Raw genomic sequence first — 14,181 nt, 5'->3', positions numbered from 1 at the left:
TAATAGCAGGTATTTACCTCTAGATATCAGGATGAACAAATACAGCAGGAAATGCAGTAAAAAATTGGTTATCTAAAAGTTTGTAACCAGGCTGCCTTAAAGTTATTAGTTCTGGATCACAAATGCAACTTCAACTTATCCTAAAGGTACTAGATATGGTGCTCCATCACTCTTAATAAAGCTGTTCCACTGCTCCAAAGCCCAAATCTGGGGGCCATATCAGAAACAGAATCACTTTACTTCACCAAGTATGTTACACATACATTTTTCTATACAAGCTAAGACAATACAAGCTGTGTATGTGCAATAGATTGAAGTAGCTTCAGTAGCTGACTTCACAGATTAGGTGTGTCTGGATACTTTTGGACGAAAGATGACAGCATGGATTTACTCTTTTGTGTCTGGTCTGTCCCTTCTCTTAAAGTACATGAACAGTTCAACCTTGGATACTGTCTGAGTAAGAGATAAGGAAAGGTTTCAGAAGGGTTTTTTTCAGGAAATATCATTCTTACTTAGATGACTATAATTGTAGTAATGAGTAATGCAGAATGAGTCCAATGAAAGGTGATGGATGTCGTAGTGAAGGACAGATGCAGGGAAAAACATTAAGGTGAGTACTCTGTGCTTACAGTTACAGATGTAAGATAGATGAGTGGAAGTGTTAAGGAGGTGAAACAGTCCTTCAGTTGAAGTTGAGAGAGCTACAATAGAAAGTCTCTGTGTAGTTAATTCATCACTGACTTTGCTTGTACTTCCATTATCAAAACAGGCTTATTTGACAAACAGGTCAGGTAGTTCTCTGGTCTAATACACATTGTTGAGTAGCACTGTGTGTGTAAGGACAAGTGATAATGGGTAATTCTCTGTCTCATCTGACTTGCAGCTCTGTGTGGGGGCGATGTGCGAGGGCCTGGGGGAACTATCCTGTCCCCAGGTTATCCTGAGGTTTACCCCAGCTCCCTCAACTGCACCTGGACAGTGGAGGTCAGCCATGGTAAAGGTAAGACAACACTCGTATTCGTCTACAACATGACTGCTGGCATCAGTGTCGAAGGCATATGTCAACTCATGAACCTTAGCCCTTCAAAGTCCAGAGTTGCTTTCAGTTTTCTGTACTATTGAAATTATTAAGTAATTTCATAGTAATAATTGTGTAATTCCATATTAAAATTACACCCTATATCAACAGATTACGGTCTGATCTCTTCAGCTGTGTTCCATTGATATGTCTGTTCCATTGAAATAACTGTGTTGCTTTTATTTCATTGTAAAAAAAAAAAAAAATTGCAAAGGGTGTTTTTTTCTTTTCACAACTGAAACTACACACACGACCATAGCTTTTCATCAAAAATTAAGGCATAATAAAAGTATCTCCTTTTCTGCTTACAAGCACGATTGTGTTACTAACCGAAAGCTTAGAAACCACACTTCTGAATACTAACAGTATTAAAGCAGCATGATTTTCGTTATCAACCAAAACATGTTTGGTTGTTTGGTGTCTGAGTTTTATTTCTTTAGTTTTGCACTGTACATACAATGCTAATGTAGATAGCAGGGTATGTAATCGTGTACCACACAAGTTAACATTGTGCAAACTGACTGCTTAAAGCATCACACACATGCCTCTACAAAATGGTACTCTGACTCTGCCTAGCTAACAGTAGCAGCAGCCATCATGAAGCCTGAATTTCATTCAGACCTTTTTACAATTTCATAGATAAGAAATAAGGAAACTACATTTACCAGGTCCATTATAATAGGTTGAGGCAGTTTTTTGGTTGAAAATGCTCAACCTGGTGGCTGTGTTATGAAAAGTTATGCATTTAAATAAAAAGAGTTGGAGAAGGCACAGGAAGGAAAACTCAGTGTGGAGGTATGCACATGCATAGTAACCACAATAAAACCACAGCCCCCAAAAACTTATTTGGGCCGAACACTGCAAACAGTTTATGCTGTTTTTGTCAGATTTAACCAGTGATTTCAAATGTGTGTGTTTAATTTCAGGTTTGTAGGTCTCTGCCCCTTCAGAGAAATAGGAGCCTGGTCTTGTATGACTGGAAATAATTGCCCAGGAGCATGTCCAAGATGACCACTAAGTGAACAGACTTTCCAATAAGCATGGTTTGAGGCAGTTGTGTGATGATCTAGACATGCAGTCTGCACTGTGTTAATACTTGAGCATCGCAACTTCAGTGCAAAACTGTAGAAGCAAACCTCTGGCTGTAGACTTATCTTGACTGACTGGCTACATTTAGGGTAAGAGGTGAAAACCGTGCTACACATTGTGGCAAATTGTTCCTTTAAGTGTAGTTAAGAAAACATAAAAAGTCAAAACAACAGAAAACTGTTTGTCTTTTACCTCTAAGCTTGTATGAAAATAGGTCACACAGATTTTAAGCTTGTCCTTCAGAGAATTCATTTGTTGCTAGAGGATAAACATCTCAATTTCTTTAACTTTATCATCTTCTGTTTCCAGTAAACGAATCATCTCCACAAACACTTTGAATGCAGAATGAACTTAAAATCCCTTCATTTACATAGTACTAAACCTTTTTACTATTACATTAATCCCCACAACCACAAAGCTGCTAACGCACACATGGTTCTCCTACAATTTTAAGGCCTTGATAATACCTTCACCATCCAGCATTACCTTTAACATATAGCAGAGAGTGTTTGCCCTCCAGGTAGCCTAGATTAACTTATTGGAACAGGAGCGTAAACATTCTATTTTGATTAATCTAATGCTGAGGACTAATACGTGTGCAAACTGGCAAATAAATGGCGTGCAAGCTCCTGGAGTCTATCAAGTGGTCCTGCTAAAGACTTTCTGAGGATGAAGTGCAGTGAATGCAGATTTAGAATCTGGTCTTTGCCCTGCTGTATGAAATATCATTGCAGACGCTTTGAGTTCAGAATAATGAAAGTTTCTCTGAATTTTAATTTCCCACGGCTGATAAAGCATTCAATACAGGAGATCATTATGTTTTGCTGAAGAATCGTGCAGAATTGAAATGCTCCTCCTTCTGTCTCACACTGTTATCAAAAAGAAGGACCCCTTCTTAAAGTAGGTAATCCTTGGGTCTCAGCCTGAAATATAAAGATGTGTCTTTTTGTCTTTTAACCCTTTTTAGTGCACAGGTAATATTGTTGTTTTACAGATTACTATTTAAGTACTATTTAAATGTAGTTATTACTGTTTTAAATGTAAATGTTCTGCTGCATGGCTGTGTAGTCATTATTAACTGCAGTATTATGTGAAAGTCAGAGACCACCTTTCATTTACTTCATTTCTACTGAAAATAGCCTTATTGGCAATTGATTGTGAATCATTCAGTTTGTTCAGTTTCAGCACCAAGATACATTTAACAGAAAATTGCACAAAGCCTCAATTACTAAATATCAAATTTTCTATCTAGTGTGGAGCCTTTATTACAGCTTCCATTCTTTTCAAGAAACTTGCTTTCAGTTATTCAAAGAATCTGCAGGGATATTTTTCCATACCTCCAAAGGTCAGTCTTAGACGTTGATTGTATTTCCTGCTGATGTTGACGTCTGGACTGTTCTCTTCTTTGCAAATTGTCTTCTTTTCTGGCTATTTCCTTTTCTCAGTAATGGCTCTTTGACAGCTACACATCCTTTCAGACCAACAGTGTTGAGTTGTCTTCTCACAGTGGGAAGATGAAGAGAAGCCCCTGTGGATTTTTTCAGATCCTGTGTTTTAAAGATGAAAGCGTTTTTTTCTCGTGGTGACAGTTTTGGTGGCCCACCAAATCCAATTTTCTCTGTATCTATAGATAGTTTTAAACTCCAGTTTTAGAAACTACTGTTTTCTTTTTCATTTATTTTCCTTTGACTTTCTGCTTCTTCCTGTGGGTGGAGCATGTTATATCTGATCTTCTCAGAAATACCCCTTGAAACATGGATAACTTGTACTTAATGGCTGTTTGGATTGGAAATTAAATAAATCGATTCATCTGATCTTTGACTTTTACACAGAACTATACAAATTTAGTTCCATAAAGAGTGACATTCAGATTTGATTTACACCCTGTATTAACAGGTTTGACTCAGCATTTTTTTAATATATTTTTAATGTTAAACAATGACAAAAGCATCATAACAATGTAAAGGACAGTTCTTTCTACAAAACAAGACTGTATGCATCAACTTTTCATCAAATTCAAATCAGATTGGGTCTTCTTATATATACAGAGTTTTTGAGAGAATTTAAATGTTAAGAAGTTGCTTCAATTTTATTATTGGTTAGTTGACATGCTTGTTGGTTTTCTTTTGCCTATTAGGAGTTCAGTTCATCTTTAACACCTTCCACCTGGAGGATCACCATGACTACCTCCTCATCACAGAGAATGGCAGCTTTGTCCAGCCTCTTGCCCGTCTCACAGGTTCTGAACTGCCTTCACCCATCAATGCTGGGCTCTATGGCAACTTCAAGGCCCAACTGCGCTTCATCTCAGATTTCTCTATCTCCTATGAGGGCTTCAACATTACATTCTCAGGTCAGTCCTTTGTAAAGATGTCCCCTGGACAGTGCGAATGTGGCTGGGTTGACTATTGAGCACTTTTTACACAACATCGCTCTGTCCTTGCGGACTTGTAAAAACTTTATGGTGTTGTTATTGGTTTGTTACCCTTAATATGCCCCTGGGCACAGGTCGCTTCACTGGGGTTTATCGTTCTAATTAATGAACTGATCCGTCCATTAATAACCAAAGGTCATTGTGTTTAAAGTTCAAAAGCACAGTGAAATGAGCTCCTGAGGCATATTGAAGGTGGCTCACAGGTCCACTGTGAAATCAGTTATACTCATTCACTAATGACAGTTTATGCACGTGTACTTTGATTACTCTTGCATTTGACAATAAGGACATTTTTACGTTGGTATTAAGTTTAAAAACTTCCGTAACTCCTGTCGTAGTTTTCTGCAATTGCATTAGACACTCATAACATTTCCTATGCTTTTACAATAACATAATGCCACCCAGGAGCCTTATTTTAACCAACAGTAATATTTCTGCTTCTCAGAATACAACCTAGAACCATGTGAGGACCCAGGAGTGCCACGGTATGGCCGCCGTAATGGCTACAGCTTTGACATTGGCGACACACTCACCTTCTCTTGCAACATGGGCTACCGCCTGGAGGGCGCACCAGAGATCATTTGCCTGGGAGGGGGCCGGCGCATGTGGAGCGCACCTCTGCCAAGGTGTGTGGGTACGTTGTCAGATGCTTTCATTCATTTCAATTTTTTCTCTTCTTAATAGTTCCTGTTTACTACTATGCTGTACGCCACATGGACAAGCTAGTTTATTAGGTTATTATCTTCTTTGTACTACACTCATTGACGATTTCATCAAATACATGTTATAGATGCACTTTGGAGTGCACCATCAGAATCAGACAGGATCAGAATCTCATGCTTATTTTCGCTCATAACATTGATTGTTGATTGATTGTTGATTTTTCCATTTGTTTTGTCATTCATGCAAAACACCCCTCCTCCATAGAACACCTGGTGCTTTTTTTTTTTTTTGCCTGTGGTTATATCACCTAACCTAGCACAACCTGTGCTAATCTAAAAGTATAGTATAAGATATTTCAGTTCATGAATGTTTCTTTTTTTAATATACATTCATGAAATAAATCATATTATTTAGTAACTCTGACTTAATGGTATCCCTTCTTTGTCACTGCTATGATAACTAATTTCTATCTCACCTATGGTACTTGCAGTGATGTATTAGCACTAAGCCTTGTTTGAATTCTCTTTGCATTGACAGAGTTCAATGATGTATGTAGCAATTCTAGCCTAAAGGCTGATGTTTTGAAGCTTCAGAGACATGCAGTTTACATATTCTATACTTTGTATTACTTTATATAGCAGTTTTTCAGTGAATTATTCTGTAAACACTTCAGCTTAAAACCTAACTTTAAATACTGCTGGACGAGCCTGTTAGCCATCTCCCAAGCTAGTTGTTAAGCAAACCTTGTTCTGTATGTAGGGTATGTTTGGTGTGGTTTAAGTCCTTTTACTTTATTAACACGCTGTTTGTGACTTCAGATATATGTTCATGGTAGAAGTGTATTAGAATTTTTCAGGTATATAATTTTAGGCCACAGGAACCATGTTAGTTGGTCATTCTTTTATATAAAAATAAATGGCTACTGAACGCTTCATCTGAAGTGTGTTCGCATCAGTGCATATGTTAGGCCTACCCTGTAACCTTTGTGTTTCATATAGGTGCTTTCACTTCCCATCACATTGTGTACTTTGGCTGAAGAGCATTAAACAATATTATATTTTGTCATTGACCAAAATATCAACTTTTTGGCTGTAAAGCCTGAAATCATAATCTGAATCGGCCACAAAAATTCATGACAGTAGAGTTGGGTGCACCACTACACTGTAGGCATACTATAACAGACTGTAGCCCATCTGTTGTTATGCACATCAGCGCCTTTTTTCTCCATCCAACAGTTGAAAGGGACCACTGTAGAATTGCAGCTGACCAGGTATTATCTCAGGACTGTTCTCCACACAACAGTGACACGTGTTCCGCTGGCATGAAATGTTTATGAACATTATGTGCAATGTTGCATTGCTACTCATTTCATGATGGAAGTGCATGTGTATTCCTCTAATTACAAATACATGACGGTTAGCTACGGTTCCTGCAGGAGGTAGGTGTTATCTGGTTTCACACTCATGTTGTGCAAGGGTTACTGCAGATCTCCACTGGCCCCATGGTGGTCGAATATGGCAACGTGTGGGTTAATCCAATCTGAGTGTGGATGCCTCCCTGCTGGCATGCTGAGAGGTTGGTTACAGGAGGATGACTGAATCCTATTACAGGAGGATGGCTGAATCCTGCTGTCTCCCTAGATACACTCCTCATAGAATGGACATATGAAGGTGTTACCTTCTCCTATAGCTCATATTTCAGTGCCACGGCTATAATCTGGCCTAGAGGCTAATTTCAGTCTTCATGGTCACCTTCAAATTTATGCTTGCTTGACACCTGCTGAGGGCTAATGCAATGATTTTCAACTGGCACTGTCCAGATGCAGTGTTTCAATGTGGCTTGCAAGCCAGCATCAAGTGAAGTAGAGTGCAATTATGAATCATCCATCAAGCATCGCCTGAAACCGCATCTCTTGGAAGTTATCCATGCATACCTGGAGACAGTGGCATAAACAAAGTGGCAATTACAATAATGGAGAACTTTTCCAGGTTCGCAGCATGCTAGGTTCTTTTTTTCCTGGGCAGGAACAGTCACAAGTCATTTTTCACATTAATTGAAAAAAAAAATAAATGATGTACATTCATCATCACTGTTTTATTTTTTCAGTTTGTTTGTTTTGTCCTTCTCTGTTCAAGTTGCTTTGCCCTTGCATGCACTGCAGTACAGCTGCATCACAACACTGATCTTCACTTTTGGAGCTTTGAAATTTACATGAGTTTGTCTATTTCTATTTCAACTATTTCTTTTCCTCCATAACTTGATACAACTTAAAATATGGTCTTGGAATAAAAGAATATAAGTAGGTATATGCATAAACATATTATACGGAAATAACCCAGTAAAACACCAATATACGGTCACACTGCCACTGACCAAAAATATCTAGCAGACAGTGGTCGTTTGGTTAGAAACTGCCTAGTGATGAAAGGCTAGAGAATGACAGAACTGATAAACACACTAAAAAGACCATATAAGCAAAAGACAGGGTAGTTAGAGGAGCTAAATAGGGAATTTGAGAAGAGGACTACAACATTGTGCACATATCTCAAAACATATATCCATATTCAACCAACATGTATGGATGCAGTAAATAATAATACATGCCATATTTGTGCATGCATTTTGGAAATTGTATTATTTTACTTTGGTGAGGTCTTCAAAAGGCATGATTATAACATGTTTTGTTGATTTACTAAGTGAACATAAGAAACACCTTCAACATCTTTTACAGAGACCACACTTTTTAATACACAATTACCGTTTAAATGCTGAATTTGACTTAGTGGGAAAAAAATAAAATGTAAAATGTTGCCTGTATAAATGATATGGCACATTTTGTATTTTATGTTTTATGTTGTTTTCAACATATTCAACTCCCTTCTGTTCCCTTTAAAGGATATGTTAACTAATTTCACTTAGAAAATGAACAGAAAATATAATTTGTACATTTAAATTAGGATGATCAAACGTCTGCATCCAACTGGATTAGAATGCACATACAACATACACTGCAAAAACATTATTAAACTAAATTTATATTTATAGACATTTTACTTGTTTTAATAACTTTGCCTAATTAATGCTAAAAATAATTTTTTAACAAGCAAATTCTGCCAAAAGAATAATACAGTTTCACTGGATGAGGTTCTTACAAAAGTGGAAAATATATACTAATAGCTTGAATTATTAAATATTATTAATCTAACAATAAGTAATATTAGTCATATTAGATTAGATTTAAGATTATCTTACTCGCCAAGTTACTAGCATTTTGTAGCATATACAGTAGATTAGAAACAGCAGTTGCTAGTTGAGAAAAGTGTCTTGAGAGTGTTAATCTCAGTAAAATGAGAGTAACAGGGGCCTCAACTTACCCTCTCAATGATCACGTCTATCAGTTAACACATTCCAGACAAAAAAATAAAAGCAGGATTGGTAGCTAACTTGATATACCAGAAGTAAGAACAAATGAAAGCATGCAAGAAACACAACATCTCAACCCCCTTCTGGCCTCAGTACTCATAAAGTAAGTTGTAACAAAGTCAGAGTCTTATTAGGTGCACAAATGTGCCTCAAGTTCAACTCTGAGACTTTGAAAGTTCCTCTAGGATGTGTGCTGAAAAAAAAGGGAGATGCATCCAAAGCTGATGGCGAATCCTAGAGAGAGCCAATACTTTTCCTCCTTGCTAACTTTAATCTATTCCTCAAGATTAATCTCTGAGACAGTAAAGTGTGTTGCAGCTTCCAATCTATCTCTTATAGGGCCATTCATCAAAACCAGGTGGCGTTTATGAGGAAAGCCCAGCCCATGCAGTGGGCTGCAGTGAGTGCTACATTACTGACCACATGGCATGTCTTATACCTTTTGAGAGACCAACCTGAAGTGTTTTCTCCTACACTTAATTATTACAAGTCCTGAAATGAATGCATTGCTTATTTTTCTGTTTTCCTCATTTTCATCATTAATGTAGCCCATTGGTTTTATCATATGGTAGTAGACCCACATCTCAGCCATATACAAGGCCGGTCGATACTGTTTATTGGCAGGCATGAATTTTGAAACTAATTGAAAAAGCACTTTGTTAGAAGCATCAAGATAGATGGTTTGTTTACTAGCAAAGCATGGATTAGATTAAGGATGCCATTTTACAGTGGCCGCTGTGCTGTAAGTAATGACATCGTGTTTAGCAGGTCCTCATCTGAGTGTGTGTTTTTGTTTAGCATGATGTATCACCGTTCTCATCTAATGGCACCCCAGGCAGAAGTCAGTGAAAAAATAAGCTAGAAAAACCATTACCGATCACACTGTCCACGTCCAGTGCAAATTGTCGACCTTGCTTTTTATATTATTTTCTTTTCGATTAATATACATACATATATATTTATGTTGTTTTTTGGGGGGTGTCAAAACTGTTTCCTAGCTAACCAGTTCTCTAGACAGTTACATCTGTTAATGTAAAGGTCTTATCAGTGTGAAACAGCATGATTAAATATTAAGAAAGACGTTTATAAACTCAAAATGACTGTTTAAGACATTTCTCCACCTAGCCGCTTTTGGCTACTGCTGTATCATGTTAACAAAACCCTCCACTGTATTACCAATGAAAGTCATCTCATCAAAGCACTTTTGAAATCCCCTTGCACCACTTTCACCTATTTTTACTATTACTAGTAACTTATTATAGACTCAATTTTTTCTATTTCTATTTCTATTCTATTTTTTTTTACTTTATTTGAAAGTTCAGCAGCTAAACAGTCTCTCACAGAGTGAAATGCACCTACAAACACAATCAGCGTCATTCAGAGAGTCAGCCAGAGTAAGAGAGAGAGTCATGTTCTGTGATGAGCTGAGAGAACAAAATGTCTCTTTTGAGATCAATAGGTAAATGTATCCTTGCCCATTAATCTTCACGTCACAAGAGACACAGAAACTTTGTCCCTGTAATGACAGCCTGATTATTACAGTACAGCACTTTTTAAAATTCTGACTAGTGATGTGCTGATGGCTTGGCTCATTTCTCACACGTGGTGATTTGAGTTTTGTGTTGTCTGTGTACAGCTTACACTCACTGACAACATTTCACTTAAATCAGTACGCCTCCACCCACAGTCTGAGCCCATCACTTAGTAAGTGCATTAAAACAAAAAAAGGAAAAGCAAATCTGAGCCAGACAGAAATGTGGTTATTAGAGTCAAGTAACTTGGGCAAAACCATGCAAAACTAGATTGATATGGCCGTGTACCTCCGAAACTGAAAAGAAGCCTTTTTATGTGGGTAAACCATATGGGTTGAGACCAGTGGACTCGCTGCAGCACAAGGTGTTTTAACATATTTAACATTGTTTTCTCTACTGACTCAGTAATGCTACTTCTTTCATTTTTAACCCAAAAAACCATACACAGTGCAGCAAATGACCTTCCAGTGATATCTGTGGATGATTTCCTTTGATTTTAGATGCGCACAGCATGAAAGCTCAGCTTTGTTTCCTTCTGAAACTTGGCACGTTGCTTAGGACTAATTTACCATGAACATGCTTTTTAGAATAATGAGAAAAATGTCAAAGTGTGACTTCTCAGAACTTTGCATATTCATCAGGTTTGACACAGCTTGATAAATAGAGCTCAGAGGGGATTTGTAACCTCATCCCATGTCCCATACTATGTTATGACACTGCCATATGATTCTGGAAGAGTTGTATCTATTATTAATGTGAAATCATCCATTAGGATCTCTGTACTGAATAACGTAGTCAAAAGGCTTAATTGCTTTTGTAAAAACACTGGAAAATATTGCTGACCATATTTCTAGCTTGCAAAAGTTTTGCCACTGTCTCATTTTTCACCTTGCATTTCTATTTCACTACACTAAAACAGATCATTAGCGTAGATATTAAATCCGTATTCTGCAGCCAACATCGACTGCGAGTTATAGGATTTGGGATTTTTTAATAATCATGAGTAGATTGTCACCACTGCAAATTCCCACAACAGTGGTTTAGTACATGCAGATGATTAACTGTACAACTGCTTCAAATTTGCGGAATGTGCAGTGTTTTGTACAAATCATAACTTTGCAAGTGAACTTTGTAATGCAATATGTTCTTGTCTTATACATTAATCTGTTTTACGTATACGCTCATTGTAATATAACAGTAAACAAAACAAAAAAACAATTATATTAATATACTTCTAATTATGTACTAATACAGGTCATAATGAATCCAGCTAAATGCATTGTGAATAAACCATTGAGAAGAATCTTATTTGGGTTTCAACATATAATAAGGATTTAATAAACCAACAGTATGTGTTCCAAAAAATAAATGCCAGTAATATAATATATCTCTATTTATACTTTATAAAGACACTGGTTAATATGTTATAAATGGAGGTAGGGAATATTAATGTTTAAAAACCACTTAATGATGATTAAAGTGTTAAGGAAATGTTTATGCATCACAAAGTAGCAAAACAGTAAATACCTACTTAATCATTTTAAAATGAGACAATTAATTTATAATTATTATAACATGTTTTATTCATTAATATTTAATAAATGTTATGCATTTTCAAGTAAAATCGTCATTAATGAATGTAATAACATTCTTATTTTTAAACTATTAGCAGTCATTGACAAACAGGTAATGAATGAGATGCTGATTATTAGGGTGTGCTATTAAAATGTGTCCAAACTTTCACATTCAGAAGCAGAAGTAAAGCTTCATCCTACTTAAACAGAATGTAAATGATGAGGTGAGTGGGCTGCTGATGGTAAGACAGCTGTAAAATGCTGACAAATGGCTGGAAGCACTTTTAAAAGAGGAAAAATCACCTTGATTCCACTCACAGCAGATGCAATGACGTTGTTGTACCTATCATCCTTTAATTTGTCACATGCACCAAACACTAGTGCTTTTAAATAATACTGGGACTATGCATTCATGACATACACCCCTGGATCAAACTAGAGTTTTATCTTCATTGTAACAACTGTTGTCCATTCTATCAATGCATTTGTTATGGTGGAATATATACTGCATTAATACTTAAACACTAGTTTGGATAATTGCGATCGCAGTGGGGCAGCCAGCATGAATGCACAGTGACTCATACAATAAATCTTTTTCTGCTCACTGTTTAAGATTTCAGACCCCACCAGTTCCCTTATTACTGTGTATCGGGTAGATGTGGGTGAGTCTGTGTGGTTCTGTAAAGAAAATAATAATGAGCATTAATCTGCGCTGACAATAAACACAATTGCTTACAATTCCATCTGAATCAAATGGGAAACAGAAAATGACAAAATATATGTTCTGCAGTCTCAGTGAATGCAGCAGTCTAATCTATGTGGACTACTGACAGAAACACAACAGTAGACACACTACTTACAAATCACTGAAGGCACACGTATATGAATGCATGGTGGTGGAACCGAGGACTACTGTTTTCTCTGTAAATGGCCCGAATCTGCTAGCAGATCCAAACTTTTATCACACTTTAATAATGTAAGAAACTTGCCAGTTGGCATTGTAGTTCATGTGGTTATTAAATAATAAAGTTTAATTTGCTTGTGGTGAGTTACCAGCAACATAATTTCCATGCAATTTAACAGTTATAGGAAGCAATTTAAAATGTGCACACAACACATTTGATTGCTCCACTGGCCAAATCAGCAGCTCATGTGTTTTGATACACATTGTTTTTCTGTGAAGTCACTTGCAAGGTGTAATTTACATATCTGAAGCATTATCATCCTCCTGTATTTGTCATTGTAGCTCCTTTTTTAATATTATACTCTATTTGTATGTCACTTGTATCTGTATTGGGTTCATCGCTATATTTTACATTTTGTGTGATCGTTAAGCCTTTGGAAACGAATGTTTGTGCCATTACAGTTATAGCCTACTTGATCTCTCACTCATCCCGTCCTTTAAGCATAAAAAGTTAATTGTGGGGCGCATCTGTTTCTCCTCTTCTGTAGTAATGTTTATCCTTTGGTCCCTAAATAATCTGAGCTCTGTGTAATATTAGAGGAGAAAATAAATCTAGCTACACTATTATGTTAAGAGCATGCTAATGAAGAAGAATAAACACTGGTAGGTGGCTGGTTAACCCAGATGATTACAGAAACACCTGCTTCAACTAATTCTCATTTGTTTGTTGTGAAAAACTACCAACCTTGCATAAAGTATCTCCTTTTGAGTTGTCCCAAAGACCATCGTCTCTTCCATTTTCTCATCCATCGAGATGATGCTGTTTATTCTAACCATTTGACGTGATCACATTATACATTGATTTACTGTTTCATGAAACTTGCTCAGTGAAGTCGAGATGCTTGATTGATTAGCTGCTGACTTTCAAAAGAGTTGCAGGAAGCTTTATACTATCCAGTTCGAGTGTAGTTTAGTTTCGTGTAGGTTTCAAGCAACTGAAGATACGTGGACGTTTCACAATGTTAAGCCAGCCATGTAAGGCCTGAGATTTTAAGGAGGTAAATAATGCATGCACACTTACAATACAATCCATTAACTAGTTATCTGACATGACAAGAGCCAACTAAACAACTAAGTAACTGTAAAATTAAGACTGAAAGTGAGCTGAAAAATCATCCATCCATCCATCCATCCATTATCTTCCGCTTCTCCGGGGTTCGGGTCGCGGGGGCAGCATCCTAAGCAATGAAGCCCAGACCTCCCTTTCCCCAGCCACTTCCACCAGCTCTCCAAGGGGGATTCCGAGGCGCTCCCAGGCCAGCTGGGCGATATAGTCGCGCCAGCGTGTCCTGGGTCTTCCCCGGGGTCTCCTGCCAGGTGGACTCGCCTGTGACACCTCCCGAGGGAGGCGTCCAGGAGGCATCCTAACCAGATGCCCGAACCACCTCAGCTGGCTCCTCTCGACGTGAAGAAGCAGCGGCTCT

The 14,181-nt window shown here is 37.4% G+C and overlaps 1 protein-coding gene across 1 annotated transcript in view; it reads left to right on the top strand.

The window, feature by feature from the left end:
* csmd3b (CUB and Sushi multiple domains 3b) overlaps positions 1–14,181 on the top strand; it is a 575,187-nt gene that overhangs the window by 376,185 nt on the left and 184,821 nt on the right. Inside the window, 3 exon segments of the mRNA XM_037535436.1 lie at positions 884–1,000; positions 4,305–4,520; positions 5,047–5,235. Of these exon segments, the coding sequence (XP_037391333.1) occupies positions 884–1,000; positions 4,305–4,520; positions 5,047–5,235 (522 nt within the window).

This window comes from Pygocentrus nattereri, chromosome 27 (genome assembly GCF_015220715.1).
Source record: "Pygocentrus nattereri isolate fPygNat1 chromosome 27, fPygNat1.pri, whole genome shotgun sequence".
Lineage (NCBI taxonomy): Eukaryota > Metazoa > Chordata > Actinopteri > Characiformes > Serrasalmidae > Pygocentrus > Pygocentrus nattereri.
The sequence above is the reverse complement of the archived record's forward strand: the minus strand, read 5'-3'. Positions and strand labels throughout refer to the sequence as shown.